At 38.0% G+C, this 23,812-nt stretch overlaps 1 protein-coding gene across 1 annotated transcript in view; it reads right to left on the bottom strand.

Annotated features, from left to right (window-relative positions):
• Positions 1–1,153: 1,153 nt before the first annotated feature.
• CHSY3 (chondroitin sulfate synthase 3) overlaps positions 1,154–23,812 on the bottom strand; it is a 229,889-nt gene continuing 207,230 nt past the window's right edge. Inside the window, exon 3 of the mRNA XM_004586613.3 lies at positions 1,154–3,545. Coding sequence (XP_004586670.3) covers positions 1,983–3,545 — 1,563 coding nt within the window. The 3' untranslated portion in view covers positions 1,154–1,982. The remainder of the gene's footprint in view (positions 3,546–23,812) is intronic.

Raw genomic sequence — 23,812 nt, forward strand, 5'->3', positions numbered from 1 at the left:
ACCATGGAAGGAACTGATCACTAAAGCACAAGTTTGGGGCTTGAAAGACAACCAGTTAGAAATAATGGCAACAATTGAGAGGCAGTAACTTTCAAATTAATTTTGATGCAAACTGTTTCTTCACTATGTAAAAAAGGACACCAGAGTACTAAGCTTCATGTAGTCAAGGTAAAAATGCATTCAGTTTTATACTCCAGAAACCAAAATGCCATCCTACAAACACAAAACACTCAAAATAGTGGTCTCATAAGCATGAGGTCAGATCTGGAGAGATGACACATTTCAAGTTTTTGTTTTAATTAGAATCAGGAAAATTAACTACCTTTGTTGCCTGGGTATTCATTTCCTCTTTTATTTCTTAAACAGGATTATTCCATTCTACACACTAGGTATCAATGCTTAAGCAAAACAGAGAGACAGATGAAATAAAATATTTCTCTCTATTTCTATCATTATAAAATTGATTTTATATTCATAATTTTCCCAATGACAGTTATATTTTCAGAACACCTACCAACCTATATTAAAGGCAGTTTCTGAACTGTTGAAAAGCAGTTTCTGACTTTTCTTAGGTCATCCTAATCTCAAAGCTGAACAGTTCAAGGAGGAATGCTTTTTCCAGAGTGTAAATTATTCAATAAAGAAATTGCTCATTTTAATTACTTATGAAGGCTGAGTTTAAAAGCATAATAATAAATACAGCATATCTACAATCCCTTGTTAAGTTTTCCAGACTTTATCCTTCAAAGTGTGTTTTGGTGAATATAGTTATTAACACACACATCAGGGGCTGACACTGTGGCTCGGCAGGTTAATCCTCTACCTGCACGCACCAGCATCCCATGTGGGTGCCAGTTCATGTCTCAGCTGCTCCACTTCCCATCTACTTCCCTGCTTGTGGCTTGGGAAGGCAGGCAGATGCTGGCAAAGTGCTTTAGACCCTGAACCCATGTGGGAGACTGGGAGGAGATTCCTGGCTCCTGGCTCTGGACTGGCTCAGCTCAAACCATTGTGGGTATTTGGGGAGTGAATCAGCAGATTGAAGATCTTCCTTTTTCTACTCGCTGTTAAATCTGACATTCCAATAAAAATAAATAAATCTTACAAAAGAGGAATATATCAAATACGACCAAAAGAAAACAACAAAACATTCTCAGTGTTTTTGAAAAAGAATACTGTTACACCTGTGTTTTATTATAAATAAACAGGTTCTGTCATATTTTATCTTCTTGCCAGCAAATGAAGGACACTGTTTCATAAAGCTTCTAAAATGTACATGAATATTTAATTAAATCATATTTCCTTGAGAAAATAAAGTTCATTCGCATTTACATAGCAGACACTGTGAGGAGCTCATAATTGTCGTAAGATCAGGGTAGCCAGTACCGGTTGCTTGTGGAACAAAACTCCTCAAATTTTAAAACTTTTTTCTTAAAAAATAAACATACAATCATAGGTGTTCATTTACTTTAAAAATTCTAAAGATGAAGAAAATTATTGTCTATATATTTAAGTCCTTGTATAAATTACAAAACTCAAGTTTATGTTACAGAGTCCCTTCCTCATAGGAAGCATAAAGCACTTTTGTGGTACCTTTCACCAGTAAATATTTGTATCACATTGAATTTGACAAACAAAATAAAAGTCGATATTGCATCTTTAAGCTCCAAGAGAACATTCTTCTAAGCTGTCTTTCATGATGAATGAGCTTCAAAAGTCATTTAATTGCCATGATTTAACTTGATTTCAAATAAAGACATACAAAAGTAATACATATATTGACGTCAGTAGAAATCTGAAATATCAGTGAAGTGTAGACTCTTCTTGCTTCAGGTCAACACCCTTTGGAAGATGACCAAGGACAACAAAATAAAATTATAGCAACAATAAAAATAATAATAACAATAAAATTAAAATAACGAGAAGACAATGAGGTAAACTCCCCTATAAAAAGGCAATGGAAAAACATGTTGCCTGGATTGTCAGGAGAGAGTTCGATTGTACCTGACACCCAAATGTTTTTCTAACCAGAGTTCAGCCAGTTGCATGGTTGAGGCAAAAGTACTTGCCTTGGATCCTAAGCACATTTTATATTGCTTAGGGTCCAAGTTAGGATCACAATGAACTGGATGGAAAATATGCACCACTCCAACTTCTTGACTTCTGAAAGGCCTTAAGCCAGAGAGAATAACTTTATTATAGAGATCTACATCTTCCAGTCCCCAACCTTGTATTGAGGTATCAAATCCACCAGCACCAAGAAGATCGCTTTTGTATATACAGGTGATGCCGTAGCCATAGTCTCTCCAAAATCCCGTCTTTTTGGAGAATACAAAGTCATTGTCGGGGAGAGGATTTCCTCCATTGGTTACCTTTGGATCATATTGACTAAAGATGATGGGATAGTACACCTGTTGTCCCTGAATTGTATTGTCTCTACATCGTTGGAGGAAGTCTCCCTTGAAGATCAAGTCGACGTCACAAAATAGCAGCAAAGTGTCATTGTCAAACTGGGAAGAAGCCATTTCAAGACCAAGGCCTCTGGAAAATGCTCCTTTCATAGGAATCAGGGTCATGTCTGCTTTGGGGTACTTGTTCTGATACTCGTTTATCAGCTCAACATGGTTGCTGGACTCTTGGTTGGAATCCCGACTGAAGAGGATGATGACCAGCTTCACGTTCTGCTTTGGGATAAGACAAGTACTTTCAAAATTTTCCATAAATCTCATGAAAATGTCATATCTTCCGATGAGTGGAACAAGAATGTGTATTTTCTTTTCCTCGTGCCCTCCTGTTTCTTTGGCACCTTGGAAAGAAGATAATATTTTTAAAGAGTTAGATATGAAGGAGAAGGACTGAGTGTCACTGTTAATACTCTCCACAAGACTGTTAACATCTAGCTCTTCCATTTCTCGGAAGAAAGGCTTGCTGAATAGCTGCTGAAGATAGGCATGACGCCTCACTGGCACGGTCAGCTTCCTTCCCTTGTGTCTTTTGTATAAAAGGAGCAAATCCAAGATGTACTCCACCCCATGCAAAGGATCTACCCTGCGGTAGCCATATTGAATCTCCTTGAAGTCAATGAGCCGCCCTCGGCTCTTGGCGTTCTCATTGATCATCTCCATGACCTGCAGGACCGTGTCATCCAATGCTGTTCTTAGGATGCTGCTGATGCTCTGTCTAGGAGGCTGGGTCTCGGAAGCTGAGTAAAGGAGCTTCCCGGTCAGGAACTCCCATTCTATCACTTCGTCTCTCTCCCGAGGCTGGAAGTGGTTGAATGAGGGCATCACGCCCAGCTGCTGGTCCTCTTTGCTCACTTCGCTGTTACTGAGCTTGCTCATCTGGGCGCTCTCTCTGTGGAGCTGAATGGTACGATAACGAAGTTCAGAAATTTTGCGGCTGAGCATGTAATTGTGTAGCCGGTATTGGTAGGCAGGTCTTTTGTTGGGGTGAAGTGTAATGGCTGCATGAATTTTGCTATTGTGAAGGTCTTGGATGTAACCCTTCCTGTTGTGTTCGTAATTTTCATGGAACAGTTGTTGCATCTGAAAAGAAGAAAGTAAATTACGACATTAGCCTAAATGAAAAAGAAGTCCCGAAATAACATGAAAAATTTTAAAAGTAATTACTTGACATGTCAACTCCAGCTAACTTACACATCCATTATCTCATAGGTTATCAGATTTGTGGTAAGGGCACTTTACATTCCAACTGTTAGTGGTTTTCAAGAATACAGTATACTATTACTACAGTTACCACATTGTGCAATAGAGCTCTTGAACTCACTCTTTCCAACTATAATTTTTTATCCTTAGACCAACACCTCCACAATCTGCCTCTAGCCCTAACTTCTCTAATCCTTAGTAAGCTGCATTTTACTTTCTGCTTCTATTTATCAATCTATAAAGATGCTGCCTTATGGGGGGAAACAAATATCAAGTTTATGGGCTCTAATATGAAAACTAATCATGAGCCACAGACATAGACATAGATATAGATAACAGTTATCTCAGAGGTAGGGAGAGGAGAGGGGAGGGGAGGGGAGGGGAGGGGAGGGGAGGGGAGGGGAGGGGAGGGGAGGGGAGGGGAGGAGAGGAGAGGAGAGGAGAGGAGAGGAGAGGAGAGAGGAGAGGAGAGGAGAGGAGAGGAGAGGAGAGGAGAGGAGAGATTCCAAAATACTGGGAACAGCTGGGGGTTATGTCAGGTTGAAGCCAGGATCCAGAGGTATCCAAAGAATTGGCTCAACCTGCTGCACTACACTATCTACTCTCCAGGACACTACAAGTGTAAAACTACATTTTTTTTTTACAAAGCACTTTATAAAAAAATACCCTGTAATTGTAGTAAAGTTCTCCTGTGCATATTTATATATTTGTGATAACTTTAATTTCTTAATTTAAATTAAAATTAGTTTCTATCATATTCAAATATAGCTCATAGATGCAATTTTAAGAATATAATATTACCTGAAAAAAGATCTCTGATATATACTGGAAATCAATCCTTTTTGGAAATGTAATTTGGAATTTTTTTATTTTGTTATATGTCTCTTCACTCTTTTGATTATTTCCTTTGCTGTGACAAAAGCTTCTGAGTTTGACATAGTCCCATCTGTTTAGTTTTGCTATTATTGCCTGTGCTTTGGGAGATCTTGTCCAAGAAGTTATCTCCTACACCAATGACTTGCAGTGCTTCCTGTAGGTTTTCTTGCAGCAACCTCACAGTCTCAGATCATACATGTAGGTCTTTGATTCATCATGAATTGAGTTTTGGTATGGTGAGAGGTATGGATCTACTTTTTGTGCTAGGATCATGTTCTTTTAATTACTATAGCTTCGTCATATGCTCTGAAACTAGGCATTATGATGCCCTCAGCTTGATCTTTCTTGCTTAAGTTGCTTTGGCTAGTCTCAGTCTTTGGTGATCCAAATGAACTTTAGGGTCTTTTTTTTTTTTTTCCTTTTATAATTGTAGAATGTCAGCAGTATTTTGAAAGGCAATGAATTGAATCTCTAGATCCCTTTAGGTAGTACAGATGTTTTAATGACATTGATTCTTCCAATCCATGAGCAAGGAATATCTTTATGTTTTGTGTGTCTTTGATGACTTATTCCATCAGTGTTAGATAATTTTCATTATAGAGATCTTTCACTTCTTTGGTTAAATTATTCCCAGATTTTTTTTGTGGTTGTTATGAATCAGATCTCTTCAGTGAGAGAACACGTTTTTGTATGGTTCCATTTATACGTAAATATGAAACAGGTAAAATTAACATACATTGTTAGCTGTCAGAAAAGTAATAAAAGATATCAAGGAGGGTGATTGGAAAGTCCTGGCAATATTTTATGAGTCTTTCATGGTGGTGGTTATATAAATTCAATTTGTGAACATTCACTGAGGTGTTTAGATATGTTTGCTTATTATATTGTAATTAATAACTAACTATTTAAAGATATGTATGTATATATACATACAGATGCATGTGGAATCACATATGCTTTTTATATGCATGCCCACAAACACATACAGATACATGAACTGAGAGAGAGAGAAACAGTATCAGAGTTCTCCCAGAGAAGCTGACCTAAAACATAGTGGATTCTCCCATCCAAGTACTAACCAGGCCCGACCCTGCTTAGCTTCCGAGATCAGACGAGATTGGGCGCGCTCAGGGTGGTATGGATTTCTTATGATTTTGAAGTAATAGCAAAAACACGGGTTTCTTCTTCTCAATATTTACAGTGGAAAATGTGGAGGAGTGATATTGCTAAGGAAAAATTGTAATCCTTAGGAGCATCAGGTCGGAATTTCCCTGGAGGGAGCAACTGACTTATGGTATGTTGGTTGGAGATGGACAGTGGATTACTACAGAGGAGCAAACACAACTTGCTCACCCATATATGGGACACAGCATAAACAAAATTGAAACTGGGTCTGATTTTGCAGGCAGTTATACAAATTCATACAAGGTGCTAGGGAAGCTCATGCTGATTTTATGACGTTTAACTGACTCCATATAAAAACAAGTTAGGGGAGAGGACACTAGAAAATTGTTATTAAAATAACTAGCCCTTGACAATGCCAATGGAAAAAAAAAAACATAGTGGATTGTGTCATGATAAATTATTTACAGCCCATGTTTCACCTAGTTCTCTTTATATACTCAAACCCTTAAATCACCACTATTTGACCTTGAAGAACATAATAATGGACGTTTGAAGAAAGATTCTGAGCTTGATCCAAAATTTATAAGCTCACATGCATTTAGTATTGTTTCTCTGAAAAAAATAGGCTCATATTTATTTGAAACACTGATCAACACAGAGAATAAATCTATAATTTTCAGTGACCCTGTATTTCTGCATTAGTATAGTATTCATTTTTGAACCTAGAATTGTTTCTCTGCTTCATTTGTTTTTCAATGTATTGTTTTCTTATATGCAAGAAAGTAAAAAAAAAATCTGATTGAATCTGGCTGAAAATCTGTCAGCAAACAGCACTGGCTACCTGAAGCTATTTTTTTTTCCTTAATTAATGCTTTAAGAAAATGAAATACACTAAAGTGAGTAAGAAACATTGGTCAGGTGGCTGTTAAATTTGCAGCCTTATCTGTCCCTTTCAGTGATATACAAGTCATTAATATCACACAATATAGTAAAGGAAACATTTTTGTATTACAAGTAATTGCTTAATATTGCAATGTTTAAATAACACCATTTCAGTCCAATCTGCCTGTGTGATGCTTGTCTTCAAACATATTTCTTTAAAGGAAATCAGAGGAAAGACAGTTGTGGAAAAATTGTTAAAAGTAGCACACCCATATGAATATGCATCACTGGGTGGAGATTAATGATCAGAGAATGTTGAACTATGCCTTATTTTATAGTAGGAACAGAGAAAATACAAATTTTCCATCTCTATAAATATGGAGACTCAAGCTATGCAGGGTAGACAGAAATGGTTTAACATCTTTCTCTAGAATCTGCCTGATTTGGATTTGAATGCTAGCTGCACAGTTTCTAAGCCACTTTTAAGTCAATCTATCTAAATCTTTCTATAAAATGGACAAATGTCAACTAACAATGCATATTAAAGATTTCAACACATGCAAAGACACATACAAAGGGCTTCTTAGCATTGTTTCCTGGGCACAGAATGTACTCTGTGAACATGGCTGTGTGTAAAGCACAGTTCAAGTGTGCCAATTTTCTCAGCAGACTGTTCTCTCTAGCTAAGAGCTCTCATACAATGGGAGTTGTACCCTTCAGTCACACTGCTTTATCATTGGCTGTCTAAAGTCGCTTGGGAACAATATCATAAATTTGGCCACACACTCTGAGCACTTCAATGTATCTAACATGATTTAGAGCCACCTTACTGCAAGAAAAGACAGATTACCATGGAGGCTTCAGAAAATCAGAGCTCACAAGGGTTGTGCTGTTAACCAGCACTCTGCCAGGAGCAATGGCATCACAGCGAGGAACAAAACAACTAGTCTTTTTATCTCCGCCCCCTCATATACCATGATATATTTTGAATACAGAAAAAACTGTTCTTAGGAAAAGGAAAAAGTTTACTTTTAATCCCATAATGTCTCATTTGAAATAATAATTGAATAATTATATGAATTGAATAATTATATAAATTGAATAATTATATGTTGTGTATAAACTAAAATTGAAGTATAGGTGAGGTGGTCACAGAAGGTGGCTGGGAACCCGCATTTACTTTTAACATATTGGTTACTCATTACTATGTCAATTAATTCCATAATGATGTAAATTTTTGCTGATGGTATGTTGGAGCTTTCAATTGACTGGGATGATACTCTGCTGGCTCTGTCATCAGACCAGAGAGGGTATACCTAAGAAACCGTTGAACTTGACGGGACAATAAGATGCTGGACTCTATGTTTGGTATACGCTTGCAATGGGGAAATCTCAACTGAACTTGAGCTGTGGTTATGCAATAAGGTGGAGGAATCCACCATGGTGGGAGGGTTTGGGGAGGGGTGGGGAGAACCCAAGTATCTATGTAACTGTGTCACATAATACAATGTAATTACTGAAGTTAAATAATAAATAATTTAAAAAAAAAAAAAAAAAAAAAAAAAAAAAAGAAATAATTCAAAACCTCTAATTGAATTTGGGTTCTTTTCTTCAGAGAATTAGCTTTTGACTTCCACAACCTTCTCATTTCATAATAACAAAATTGTATCAGGAATTAATGCCAACATGTCTCAACTGATCTCAAAGCTTTAAGCATATCACTCATAATCTCAACCTTTGGCAAGAATATTATCTGAGGTGCTACAAAAAATGCATTGTGAAAAAGCAGACAAAGGACGAACAGATTGAAAGATGGTTCTGTGTGGAGGACACTGCCTGTAATGCCAGCATTCCATGTGGGTGCTGATCTGCGTCTAGGTTTCTATATTCTCCACCCAGCTCCTCAAGAATGGCCTAGGAAAAGTAGCAGAAAATGGAACAAGTGCTTGGGCTCTTGACATGTGGGAGACCTGGATGAAGCGCCTGGCTCCCGATTTCTGTCTTGTCCAACCCTGGCCACTGTGACTACTTAAGGAGTGACCTAGCAGATGGTAGATCGCTCTCTTTATGTAACTCTGACTTCCACCTAAATAAATTAATAAATCTTGAATACATAAAGAGTGAAACCTGCTAATTTTCCCTCGAAAAGAGATAGTTCTATGTTAACTCATTATTAACCTTCATTCACACTAAATTTTCATTGCTTCTGGAGTTTATTAACAATGAAAAATAGCAAAAGCAATTTCTACAATGGCTAAAGGATACATTCATGGAAATTTTTACAATACATATATATATTTTAACAGTAAGGAGTCGACTGTAATAAGCCACAGGGTAACTTCTGAAACTTTGAGAAGTTTGTAGAATGATTATATATACATGTATAAATGAACTAAATATTAATAAAATATATAGCCGGAAGAATTCTGTCGATATAAATTACACTTCCATAAGACCATTTATAAAATAATAGGGCATACTTGAAGGAAAAGACAGCCAACTCTGACCTTCAAAATGAAGAGTTTAAATATTACAATGTTACCAAAATACATGCAGGATTCCCCAAAGCCGACAAGGGTGAGCAGAATTCTCTGGAAGCACATGATGACAGGAGGGCAAGCACTGCTATCTCAGGCTTCAAAGGCAGATCTCAGAACACAGTAGGAAAAGAGCCCATCTCTGGAAACACAAGACATCCAACTGGGCCTAAGTTTACAATCTGGAGCGTGGCTGCTGAAAGAAACCTGGATGACAACACTTGGCTTCAGAGCTACTGAGAGAACGGAACACTTGGGGCACGTTTTCCTGGGGCAGATTTAATCTGAGGCAGCAGAGAAATTGGATGCCCTTTTGTTGCAGACATTAACAAGCTCAGAACTACTACAAGTATCCTCGCCCAAACAAATCTTTCGACGCATAGCATTTGCAGGAAAAAAAGTAATTTTTCAGAGATTAATCGTTTTTCTAAAAAAGAACAATATTATAGCAAACACAAAGTCAAAATGCAGCAAAAATTAGATTAAAAATCGACTCCCTCTCATAGAGAAACCTTGGCACTGAGGAAAACAGTGAGAAACTTTTTAAACACACAAAATTAAAAAAAGAGAGAGATAAATTACTAGGGAAATGCCCACTGTATCACGACAAAAGAAAGTATTGTAGGGAGCTTTTGACAAGGGAAAGAAAAAATGTAGAAAAAAATGAAATAGAAATAATAAGTTACACTGGATTAGAGAGTATAATGACAGTATGATGCAAAGAGGAAAAAAACCCTGGAGTGCCTAAATTAAATAAAAGGAGACGTATTTCACCATATGAATCAAGAAAATGTTCTGAAAAGAAAAAAAGTTGAGTAAATGATTGCTAAAATTAATCCAGGGTATTTAGTTAAAGAACAACCCCCCTTCAGAAGTAGACAAAAAGTTCAAGTCCACTTCTAAGTAAAATGGTAGACATAACTACAATTCCGTATGACCACAGCCATAATTTGACCTTAGATTATCTGAAAACATAGAAGCTGGATTAAAACCAGAGCTCATGCTGCTACTGAGAAAGCTGTGACATTTTTGATGTACCCTACTAAGCAAAATAATTGCAATTTTTCTACTAAAGAAAAAATTAATTTATATGTGTGACAAAACTATTTCAATCTGGCATAAGTTCATTTGTTCTCATTATCCCACCTTATACCCCTACAGAGAAAGGATCCTGTAATTTGGAGAACTGTGCTTGAATCTTACATAAGACACAGAAAAAGCATTTGAGAAAGGGAGGAAGTCTTGTTCTAGGAAGGGAAAGTCGTCAAAGTGGAGCATTTATGAAGCTACAAAGGAAACAACCGATCATCAACAGGCTACAGAATATAATGCAGATATGTACCTAATGCCTGTGCAATTTGCCTTGCAGATATTTAAGCTCACTTTATTTATGTGTGTAATACTATAACTAAATTGGGAGTCTTATTGGCCTTAATGCAAATGCCTAATGATCTTTAATTTTGTAAGAGTAGTGAATATAATGGTTCTAAATCTAATAGTGAATCTTTAAATATTAATGATTCTTAGAGTGTGTCCTACTTCCCATTACTTTCACTGTAATGATACAGTGAAACAAAGCCTATTCCTAAAGAATAGCAAAAAGAAATAATTTTGTGGGATAATACACATACTTAATTATATAACTGTAGAGGATAAAAATATTACAGGTAAACTTGAACAAACTATTGACTGTGATGCTCTAATGCATTAATATATGCCCTCATTTCTTGCACGCATAGATATTTTTCACCATTCCACACAGATATTTACAATATAAGAACCTTGGAAATAGGCACACCGAATTGCCAAACTCTACTTTTAGCATTTAAGGTACAACATGTGATAAAACTAGAGATGCTTGTGTGAATACATATACTCACACACATATGCACACAGACAAAAGCCAAGATTACATCAGTGTTCTAGCTGTAATACTTTAGAGATTTCCAAATGTTATCACTGGAGGACCCTGCAAAGAAATACATGGAATGTCTTTGTATTCTTTTTTCATATTTTTCGTAATAATTATTATAACAGGTTACATTAAAGACTATGACTCAATAGCACTGACATGAAATATTCTGGGTATTTTTATCTCATTAAAGGAAATCACTCCAAAATACATTAAGAGCAAGTATTAAAACTTCTAGTCCAAAGCAGTTTTGTTGGCATCTTTTCTTTTATTTAAAAGGATTTATTTATGGGGTGGGGCAGTGCTATGGTGATTTGACTAAGCCTACTCCTGTTGCTCTGGAATCCCATATGGGTGCTGGTTTGTGTCCTGGATGCTCCACATTCAATTCTACTTACTGTATATGGCCTGGGAAAGTAGTGGAGGATGGTTCAATCCTTGGGCCTCTAAAACTGCTCTGAGACCTAGAGAAAGGCCCAGGCTTCTGGCTTCATATCAGCCCAGTTCTGGGTATTGTGACTATTTGGGAAGTAAATCAGAAGATCTCTCTTTCTCTCCATATCTCTGTCATTCTGCCTTTCAAATAAAAGTAAATATTTTTAAAGTAACTAGGATTTATTTATTTGAAAGGCAGAGCAAAAGAGAGGTAGAGGCAGAGAAAAAGACTTTCCATCTGCTGACTCATTGCCCAAACGACCAGAACAATCAAGGTTGGGCGAGGCTGGAGCCGTGAACTGGGAAAGCTATTAGAATCTTCCACTTGGGTGGCAGGTGCCTGACTACATGGACTATCCATCATCTGCTTTCTTCCCAGGCACATTAGAAGGGAGCTGAACTGAAAGCCGAACAGCTGGGACTCCAACTGGTGCTCTATTTGAGAGATGTTAGCACCTAACATTCTGAATAAATTTAAGCTTGTGTTTTGTAGTCATTTTCAATTACATGAACTTTTTCTGATAGTTTTATACATTTAAAGTTGCTTGCAGGAATTTGTGTTTGTAGATAACTGTTTTTTAAAACATTTCAAAAACATGAAAATGTATTTTTTATGTCAAACCCCATCATGTGCTTCAACCTGGATGAACTCCAAGGATATTATGTCAGGTGAAATAAGCCAGGCACAAAAGATAAGCACTTCATGGCTCCACTCACACGCCTTTACTGCATCACGAACTCAAAGAACGTGAAAGTAGGACGATGGCTGCCCGCAGTAAAAGGAGGCAACTGGGTTAGTGTGCACTGGATACAAAGTTTCAGTCTTACAATATGAACAAGATACAGAGATTTGCTATTAATGGCACTGTCATGGTTGACATGCTGGAACTACACACTTAGCAGTTCCATGACAAAACCGTGTTTTCTCTTTTCTGTTTATTTCAGATGATGGAATGTTTGTCACTTTGGCTAATCCATATCCTTTGTTATCAATGGTTCCCTCAGTCAGCTGCCCTCATGGGAGAGATTTCTCTCATGAATGTATCTTTAAACTTATAAAAAGAAAAAGCAGATTCTGTCATCCAGGGAAGAGATATCACACAGGAAACATGAACTGCTCCCCAGAGTACTGCACAGAGCGGGCTATCACTCAGACCAGACACTCGCAGCCTTGGGTTTGCCTTTGTTGTAACTAGTTTAGCTGTGATCTGGCATTTGCATCTAAAACATTGCATATAAAGTGATCTAAGCTGATAAATGTTAATTTCAACTTTGTACTAACATTGCTTTACTGCAAACTCTTCTATTCAGGTTAGCTCAGTCTTCACTGAAATACAATCTCATTTGATCTGATAACTTGCTTTCTTATTTCTTTTCATTTTGTTACTTGTTTACTGTCAGACAACACAGAAAATAGCTAATTGATACTTATTCTAATATGTGGGGGATATTACTTACTCATATATTTTGAAGATTTAAAAAGTACTTCCAGGCAGCAGGGAAAATCATTCAATGATATTAATGTTTTTATTGACAAAGTCTTATTTCTAAGGCAGAGTGATAAAAAGAGACAGATAAGGATAGATCCTTCATTTACTTATATGAAAGGCAGGGTGAGTGAGTAAGAAAGAGAGATAGAAGGAGGAGAAAGGGAGAGAGAGAGAGAGAGAGAGAGAGAGATCTTCTAACCATTTTTTCATTCCCAAATGGTCCTAATTATTTGGGTTTGGGAGGGTCAAAACCAGGAGCCAGGACCTGTATTTGAGTCTTTAATGTTGGCGGCAGGGGTCCAAGCACCTTGGCCATACAGACACTGCAGCATTTCCAGGAGTATTAGCAGGAAGCTGGTTAGGAAGCAGAGCATCTGGGTGTGATACTGACACCTGGATGTGGAATTCCAGTGTTGGAATTGTTAGCTTAATGTACTGTAGCACAACACAAGCCCCTAGATATTAACTTCTTAAGGACCTGCTTATTGATTCATTGAAAAGAGAGACAGACACATTAGGAGGCCTACCATCTACTACTTCACCATCTGAATGCCTGTATCAGCCGGGGCTGGGCCACACCAAAGCCAGGAGACTGAAATACAACTCAATTCTGCCATGTGGGTGGCAGGGAGCCAAGGATTCAAGCCATTATCTGCTGTATTCCCAGGGTGCACTCTAGCAGGAATTAGATGCAGAGTTGGAACATAAACCCAAAGCACTTCGATGTGGAATGCAGATGTTCTAAGTGGTGTCTTAACTGTTGTGCCAAATACCCACCCGAGTTCTTAATTATGGACACATCAGGGCAGAGAGAACATCTGACACCTTATTAAATATAAACAGGACTAAAATCAGAGACATCACCAAGCTCACCGGATTGCAATTTATAACAGTATAATGCAATACAGTTGTTCCCTCTTATCTGTGCAGTTGTAGTTACACATTGGCAAATACAACACAAAATGAAAATAAAAATCCAGAAACATTGCCCACACGTTTTGCATCACATATGGTTCTTATGATGGGATGAAACCTCGTGCAGCCCCACTCCACTTTACCTGGGATGTGAACCACCTCTTTGTGCCATGTCCCCGAGCTGTATCCACCGCCTACCCACAGCACCCACCTCCTAACCGAGCAGCGGTTGTCTTGGTTCTCGCACACAATGATGCGCTATTGCAGTGCCTGTGATCAAGTAACCTTTCTTGTAACGAACAACTAACCCAAATTGTAAGGGTTGAGGTGGCAGCAATTAAGCTGTGCCAGGGCAAAACTGCAAAACAGCTCCTTGCAGTAAAATGTTCAGTTTTTGAGATTATAGAGAAAGAAAAATATTAGTATGTCAAAGTTGCTAAAATCACAGTTACATGTAATCCATGAAACTGTAAGGGAAGTAAAAGAAACTTGTGCTAGTTTTCCTGTTGGAGCTCAAATTGCAAAAGTTACAGTCACAGTATGTGATAAGTGCTTAGCTGAGATGGGAAAAAAAAAACATTAAATCATGGATTCTGGTACTATATATGATTTTGGGTATTTGCCCGGCATTTTGGACTATCGTAATCATTTGTAAGTTTAATCAAACAGGCCTCAATAAAATTATTTTATTAATATGAAATATTCTTATGTTAATTATAAAACACCCTAGGGTTAACTGACATTGTCCATTTATTTCCATATTCTAGCTTGACATATACACACTCAAGCAGTAACCATATTCCTTTTTTTAGAATATTTTTTTTTTTATTGGAAAGTCAGATATTCAGAAAGGAGGAAAGACAGAGAAGAAGATCTTCAGTCCGACGATTCACTCCCCAGGTGGCCACAATGGTCAGAGCTGAGCCAATCCAAAGCCAGGAGCCCAGAGCCTCTTCCCGGACTCCCACGCAGGTGCAGGGTCCCAAGGCTTTGGGCCGTCCTTGACTGTTTTCCTAAGATATAAGCAGGGAGATGGATGGGAAATGGAGTTGCTTGGACTAGAACTGGTGGTGCCCATATGGGATCCCGGAACATACAAGGCAAGAACTTTAGCCACTAGGCTACTGCACCAGGCCTGACAGTAACCATATTCTTTCTGATTCAGTTAAAATGACATGGGATGATTGCTGAAATCCACATAATTCACTTCTCCTGCAGACCTTACAGTTTTTTTTTTAAACTGTCAAACAAAAAAATTGCATTCACTGTTTCTTTAAACCATTTATCTACTTAAAATTTCCTACAAGAAAGAGGCAACAAAATATAAGCAGTTTTTTTTATTCATGTTTTCCCATCATGACACTACTACTCCCTTCACTGGTGACTTCATTCTCCTGTAGACGCTTAGGTCACACTGTCAATAACAGTAGACAGCTGAAACGACACAGGCTGTCAGGCCCCAGCTAGACTGAAGACCTTGGAAAACCAAAATGTCAAGGCAGTAGTTGGCACAAAGTTTCTGAAGACATGAGCACAGCTAATGCACTGCACCCAGTGCAGGAAATGCAGTGAATACATGAAGCCACCAACAGGAGGAAATCACCTCTCTTTCCAGAGAGAAAAACAAAGAACATTTCTAATGCATGGGTTTTATTCCATTATCAAAGCTTCCTAATTCTTAAATAAGGAGCTAAAGCCAGAACCAAATGTTTCCCTTGGCATTGCCATCACTACTTTCTTTTCTTCTTTTTTCTTCCTTCTTCCTCTTCTTTTTTCTTATATTTGCATTCTTTCCAAACTCAAGTAGCTAACCACTTGTCCTTATTAAACACACAACACGGCTTATTTTTTCTGTAAGCACATTATGTTTTTGCTAATTCTGAAAAGAATTAGTCAGATAAAGACTGGAATAAATATGAATTTTGTTTAAGGATGATACATCCCTGCATAATTAGCTGTGATCAATATTTAGCAACGATCATTAATGATCTTATTGTAACCGTCAAGGACATTTGGACTGCTCTTGTATGCAGCTAAATGAAATACACTCAGCTTACAACTAATAGGGATGAGCCACTAGGCAGTGTGTATGCGATGGTTGGCTTCTGTCGAGTGCCTTATGCCAGGACACACCGTATGCTGAGACATTCTTCAAAATGGGAGTAAAATATTATACAAGGGTATTTTAAAAGTTTATGAAAATGGAATTAAAATGTAAGATCATTTAGGCCCACATTTTCATGTCTTTTTTTTTTTTGTAAATTGCCCTTTTCATGAACTTTTTGAAATACTCTTCATATTCTCCAGACTTAAGAGCGACAGTTTCTTCCCCGTGAGGTAGGAAATGCACCTCTGTGTTCTCAGTGCAGTCATGTTAGGAAGGCAGGAGAACACAGTGCAGCACCATGAGGCTGGCAGAGACTCAGACAGTGTCCTGGGACACACATCGAAGACATGAGAACGACAACATACCAGGTTTCCTAAAGGGAACAGTTCATTTCAGCAACTTGGTCTAAACAAACCCTTCCAGACTCCATCTCTTCCAACATTTTTACTGCTCCTTTACCTTGCACTGACATTTACTCATTCACTTTCCAGTATCTGTAGTTTCTACTATGTGCCAATGACTTTGGAAATAGCAACAGCAACAACAACCAATCCTGGTCCCTGCCCTCGTGCAGTACACAGCAGAGACACACTGAATATGTAAATTCACAAGCAGATGAATAATTTTGACAAGTTCTCACTATATTTAATAAAGTATACTCTACTCTGACAACATGCCTTTCTAGATAGCCAGCACTCAGAGGGAACTGTAGGCCTGATGTTTAATAAAATATTTATAATTAATTTTTAATAAATTAACATACATCCCCCCAAAGTATCTGATAACTAGAGCAGGTATCAAAATTATTGCCATAGCTTTAATCCTCTAAAAGACTGGACTTAATATGCTTTATTAATTAATAAAATGTACCTTAGGACTTTACACATTCGTGCTGTAAAACACTTGGCATGTATCTTAAAGCTCTTATATCTCATTTAAGTGGTAACTCACAGGCCGGTATTATTGTACCGTGACTGATGGGAGTCATTCATCTCCTTTGGACATTTGTAATTGATGTAGTCATCCAACCAGGGAGAAAGGTTGAGGACAGCCATTATCATTCCTGCTTTGTGTCACAGGAATGTGAAAAGATTGCTGGAGTCTAAACTCATTCTAAGGCTGGGCTGTATCGCATTAATAACTTCTGCACAAATAAATAAAGTGCTGCAGACAGACCACAAAGTAAATGATCATGAAAGTAAAGCCTGAAGAATGTCTTTGACACCTGTCTGAAGATAATGTAATACCACATGTAAAATGCAGGACAAAACCTGGGCTTACTGGGCATTGTTAAACTGGCTGGAGTTAGGCCTGATTTTTCACGGACATTTCAATTGTTTAAAAAAGAAACAAAAACGAATCTCTCCTGCACATCCCTCTGTTGCTTGGGCTCCTGCATGTCTATTCAGGGCCAAGCTATTGTCTCTGAATTCACAGGCCTCTTTTGAGGTCTGCTCTTCTAGTCTGACCTTGAAGGAACCACAAAAGAGCTCCTGGGTTGTTCACAGTAGGCTATTTGGAAACATGCTTAGAACTGTACTGATGCTGCTATTGCTATTCTTTAGTGAATTTTATAGAGTGGAATGCCTTATACTCTAAAGGAGATTTCAAAGACATCCTTGCTATATCGTTATAACTAATTTAGTGATTAACTCGTGAGTGATCTTCATTTACAGAAAATTTTGAGGTTTTAAGATTTTATTTTGTCCATCTACAAGATGGGGCTTATCTATTTATATCAGGTGGATGGGATGGTTTTGACACACCCCTCAGCTTGAGTACAATCTGGACAGCTTTATTCCTGACTGCAGGCCGCTGACCTCAACTTTCTTACAACAGTTACATTACAAAACATACAACTGTAAAATCTTCCTTTGCCCCTTTGAGATGTAAATCTTCCCGCTTCTTGCCAGTTTTACAGCTCAGAAATGGCTTTCTGGAGGACCTAGGAGCTGTCCCTACAATAGGAAGCCATCAAGGACAGTACCTTCTCTCTTGCTCTCAGCAGCAGCCTAGCACTGACAAGCACCAGCTGGCATACACAGCTAGTCTATTCGTGCTCATCAACCGCCCCTCTTAGGGCTTTCATCAGGTCATATTAGGGCTTACACACATTTCAAGTGGTAATCGCCTCCCTGTATAAATATTTTTCAAAGCATTGCATTGTGTATCTTAATTTTACATGATAAAAAGACAAACATAGAAAAACAAAAGCAAAAGCTTACCCCCAACCCCTGCCTTAAGTTTTGGTAATGAATAAGTTCAAAACTGCTCTTCTATTGGGACAATCATAAATAAAGTCTTCCTGGCCTGTCCAATTCAGTCTCCTAAAATTTTTTTCTTGTAAATCATGTGCAATACTTGGGAAAGCACTTTGTTACATACTCACATTCCTTGATCCATTTAAAACTCTTTGTTCTCATTAGAAAAATAAGAAGAGAATGGCTGAAATTAAGATCTTACTCCTTATGGTATAATCAAGGAGATACATAACGCTTCCTTGCAGCTAATTTTATTAACACTAAAGTTTTATGATAAATTTTGAAGATCCCTAGAGCTTATCACCCAATTAAAACAACATAAGCATGGCAGAATATCTATTATGTATTCTTAGAAGACAAGTCCTAATTATAGTACTGTAGACTTTTATATGGGCACAGCGCTGCCATGGGAATGGGTGGGAATCCCAGCTCTAATTAAGAGAGGTGTTTCCAATATGTTACTAAATAAAAATAAATGAAACCTGGGCCCTGTGCGGTGGCCTAGAGGCTAAAGTCCTCGCCTTGAACATACCAGGATCCCATGTGGGTGCAGGTTCTAATCCCGGTAGCCCTACTTCCCATTCAGCTCCCAGTGTGTGGCCTGGGAAAGCAGTCAAGGATGACCCAAACCCTTGAGATACTGCCTCCGCGTGGGAGACCTGGAAGAACTTCCTGGCTCCTGGCTTCAGATCGGTGCAGCTCCTGCTGTTGCGGTCACTAGGGGAGTGAATCATTTGATGCAGCATCTTCCTCTCTGTCTCTCCTCCTCTCTGTATATCTGGCTTCGCAATAAAAATAAATAAATCTTAAAAAAAATGAAGCTTAATGTTTTTTAAAGTCGAGTCTTTTGGAAGTAAAAATATACAATGACTTGAATCTCTTTGATGATTCAAGTTTGACTGATATGGCCTTATTGGAATTTGAGTACTGATCATCTATCTCATTGATAAAACTATCACAACAGAAAAGGATAAATTCATACTACTGATGAAGATCCAATATGTTTCATGGTGTATGTATTGTACTAACAACAGCTGTTTTAAAGAGTAAGAGAGAAATTCAATTCTCATTGACATGTGGTTATTCAACTATACTCATCAGCCTTCCTCCCAGCCCCCAAAATCAGGGTGCTTTCTGGCGATTAGGATCGTATATTCTTCTCACCCTCTCCATCTCCAGTATGTGTTGTAAATAGTACAGGGTGGTATGGGGAAGGAGCATCAAGGCATAACACACGTCTGTGAGTAGATGAAAAGACCCGACCAAGCCCTTGCTTAGTGATAAAATGAAAGGGAGGAAACACCAAATAAAGCACATAAATACTAAACCCAAAATATCACAGTTCCCTCCCCTGGCTTCCCAGTGTTCTACCTCATCCGGTTATTTTCTTTCTGAAGTACAACTTCGTACTGTAGCAGCATCTCAGGTTTCTACTTTGTCTTCCCATCATTCTGGTCAATCAATCATTTCTCATAACTGGTCCCTAATTATTGCTTTTTTTCTTTCCCTCTCCTATTACCCAGACGCTGGTTCAAGTCTGCATTATTGCAAATGTCTGTACTGCGAGATTTAGATTTTAATGCTCACCATAGCAGGTAAAAATAGAAATCATATACATAAATGGGTAATTTTTGAATGTGCTAAATCAGAAGCCCAGTTTTAAAAAAAAAAAGAGGCCATCATCAAGGGGCTTGAAAATCTGCTGTTTCCTTAAATGAGTGTCGTTCTGTTTTAAGCTGTTACATGATGACTTTTCAAAGTACCACTTTACTTGAAGGAATAGAAAAAAAAAAAAAAAAACAATGTTTGGAAATCAGTGCTCTCAATCAGCGAGGATGCCCTTTCTTGCACAGGCCTGATAATTTCAGTGCTACTCATCTTTCTAAATTTGGCAAGACTTCTACTACACAGATGCAGTAGTTATCACTCCAGGACCCCCTGACTCTTCCTTGCAAAGCAGTAGTAAGTTCACTATATCACATCATTTGGTGTTTACTGTAACATTTGGTTTTATAATTGATTTTTATATTAGTTAGATAGCTAATTAGTAGCTAGTTATTTTCTGTCCTTCTCTATTCACAGTTAAATTGAAGGTTTATTTTGGCAATGATACTATCAAGGTGTTCAGTGAACTTATGATTTACTGTGGAGATAATTAAGGATGACAAAAATTTGATTATATGCACATGATTTGAACAAGTAAGAAAAAGACATTTAGTTTTAGAAAAAAAACCAAATATATCCTTTTAGAAGATTTCGGAAGACATGTGAGTAATTCATTGGAACTCCATGTTAACAAATATCCAGAAGTTGAAAGGAAAATTTTGGTGAGGAGGTAGTAGTTGAATTCCAGGGCTCTGAAACTTGGCACTTGGGTAAGGCAGCAAAATATCTTTCTCCCTAAATTACCTCTTTGATAAATTAGGTTCTCTTAATTTTCATTACAATTTTTATTAAAAGCTTCTTATTAAAGATAAAGAAAAATAAACTGAAAATAAAACATACTTTATATTCCTATTTGACTAATATTTTGCTTCTTTATTAAATCAAATCATGTCTGTCACTAACAGTTTATTTTATTCTTCTTATATTTATTTTTTGAGACAAAAAAATCAAGTCAGACACTACTTTGATCTTCTAGAAGCCTGCATTTCATGTAATTTTTTTCTTTAATTAATTAATCCATTCATTCATTTTTCAGGGCGTGAGATGGGGATGGGCAGTAAGGCTTACATGATAAGTGAGTTAAATAATTCGTATCCCTGAATACTCATCTGTACAAGTTGCACTGATTGAAAAATTGCCTGTTTGATGATAAAATAAACTTGAAGGTAATTGCAATTACGTAGAGAAGGCACAATATTGCTACATTCACATCACCCAAGTTTACATGTGAGCTGATTGCAGAGATGTAATCTATTCTGCAATGTGAAGTCCACACCACAATTAGTCTGTGCTTTTCTGTCACCTCTCATGTTTCCCTTCCCAGGACGTCCTTTTAACTCAGCTCAAACCTGACATTTAGACAGAGAAATAGCATACAAAATCAAAACACAAAGAAAGGAACCTAGGAAGTTGATTAGCGGGTTTGTCTAAGGAAGTAGTGGATGTTACAAGGATAACTGTTAGATTGGGAATCTATTGATCAGCTATGTGATAGTGGATAACACATTTTTTTCTATCAATATTCTTGCCCATTAAGTGGAGAGAGAAAAAAAATCATTGCCCTTCCAAACATATACTGTTTATGTGAAGTCCAATGAATACTTAGGGGAAAGTATTAAAACATAATTATAGTGGGGCTGGTATGATGGCTCAACTGGCTAATCCTCCACTTGCAAGTGCTAGCGTCCCACATGGGTATTGGTTTGTGTCATGGCTGCTGCACTTCAGATCCAGGAGAGGAAAGGGAAGGGGAGGGAATGAAAGGGAAGGGAAGCAAAGGGGGCGGAGAGGGAGAGGGGGGGGGAGGGGAAGACAATGCAAAGGGAAGGGGAGGGAAGGGAAAAGAGATGAGATCTTTCATGGAGCAATTAGTGCTTAATTCACTGTCCAAACGCTGCAAGACCAAGACTAGATTGTGCTGAAGTAAGGAGCTCAGGAAGCCACCCGAGTCACCCTTGGGTGTGTCAGGGACCATACAAATTAAGCCACCACCTGCTGTTTTTCAGGGCATACATGTGCAGGAAACTTAATCACAGAGGATCCTGCACTAAAATCAGCAATGCATTATGACATGTGGGTTTCACAAGTAGTCTCTTAACTATTGCATCAAATGCCTTCTACAATGCAATCATTTAAAAGTTCATTTCTAATCTGATTAAATGAGATGCCTGTTTTTTAAAAGATTTATTTATTTATTGCAAAATCAGATATATATATATAGAGAGAGAGAGAAGGAGAAACAGAGGGGAAGAGCTTGCATCTGCTGATTCACTCTCCAAGTGGCTGCAATAGCTGGCGCTGAGCCAATCTGAAACCAGGAGCTTCTTCCAGGTTTTTCACATGGGTCCCAAGGCTTTGGGCCATTTTCGACTGCTTTCCCAGGCCACAAGCAGGGTGCTGGATGGGAAGCAGGCTGCCAGGATTAGAACCGGAGCACAGATGGAATCCCTGCATGTGTAAGGTAGGATGCAAATACTTAAATCTTCTCCAGATTTCTAACTAAACTCCCATGGAAGATATGACAAGAAAGCATCTTCCAGGAAGGAAAAATATTTAAAGGATGCTAAGAAGTCTCACAATAGAGCATCTCAAATAACCCACAAGATTCATTTTCCTTAAACCACTGTGCTGCCTTTGATCTTCTTTGGTGGGGAGAAAGTGCTGCTATCAGAGATTCTTAGCTGGAGGCCTTCTGCCACATTTAAGAAGGCATTTCTCCCAAGAAGCTGTTCCACAGTGAGTCCAGCAGGCGACTGGCTTCTGCGGGAGCTGTGCTAGGCGAATTCACAGCAATCACTGACGCCCATCCTTGTGGCAGTTTCAATACCCTAAATTCCTCACCCCTCTCACCTCCGATCACTGATACCAATTTGCTCAGAATAACTGACACACGTTAACTCAGTTATTCAAATTTACTGGATTTAATCCATTTTTCATATAAAAACGTGTAATTGCACATGAAATTTGAATTCAAGCTCTCATTTCACTTCTTTGTGATTCCTCAACTGGAAACACTGAAAAGGACCACAGGAAGAATTTAAAAACACATTCAAGAAAAGTGCATATAGCTAAACACAATAAAGTGGTTTCAAGTACAGGTTCCATGGGAAAATTGCTTTTAAATATTGTAATACAGAATTGCCGGATAACTTTATTATATTGAGCACTTCTTTGACCTGAAGTTTCTTCTGTTTTTACACTTACGTAATACTTCTCAAAGGTTTCTGAAAAACTTTGGGACAAACTCTCAGCTCACATATGGTTCCCTTTACATACAACATATCTCCACTGACAAAATCATCTCTTATAAATGATTATCCTCTATTTAGAATTAAATATTTTCCTGAATTTGATGCCAGGCATTTTTTTAGTACACCGTGCCTAAATTTCCATTTGATGCTACATTCATTTTGTTGGTTCCCTTCTTAATTAGAAACTGGACTTACTGGACCCAGTGCGATAGCCCAGTGGCTAAATCTTACCTTGCAAGCACCACAATCCCATATAGGTGCTGGTTCCTGTCCCATCTGCCCCACTTCCTTTCCAGCTCCCTGTCTATGGCCTGGGAAAGCAGCAGAGGATGGCCCAAAACCTTGGGACCCCGCACCTATGTGGGAGACCCAGAAGATCATGTCTCTTGGTTTCAGATCAGCTCAGCTGCCAGCCGTTAGGGTCACTTGGAAAGTGGTCCAGCAGATAGAAGTTCTTTATATCTCTGTAAATCTCCTTTCAATTAAAATAAAAATAAAGTCTTAAAAAGAAATTTGACTTTTAAAATTCATTGGGCATCTCTTAAATTCTAGGAAAACTAAATTATAAGCTGACATAACTGGATTTCTTAAACATAAAGACAGCATGGTAGGATTGGGGCTCAAAGTATGGCAGCTCCTGTTCTACAATCATGCCCTTGACACTTAGTATGCCAGCCAAACACCATTAAAA

The sequence above is a fragment of the Ochotona princeps genome, chromosome 19 (assembly GCF_030435755.1).
Source record: "Ochotona princeps isolate mOchPri1 chromosome 19, mOchPri1.hap1, whole genome shotgun sequence".
In the NCBI taxonomy this organism is placed as follows: domain Eukaryota; kingdom Metazoa; phylum Chordata; class Mammalia; order Lagomorpha; family Ochotonidae; genus Ochotona; species Ochotona princeps.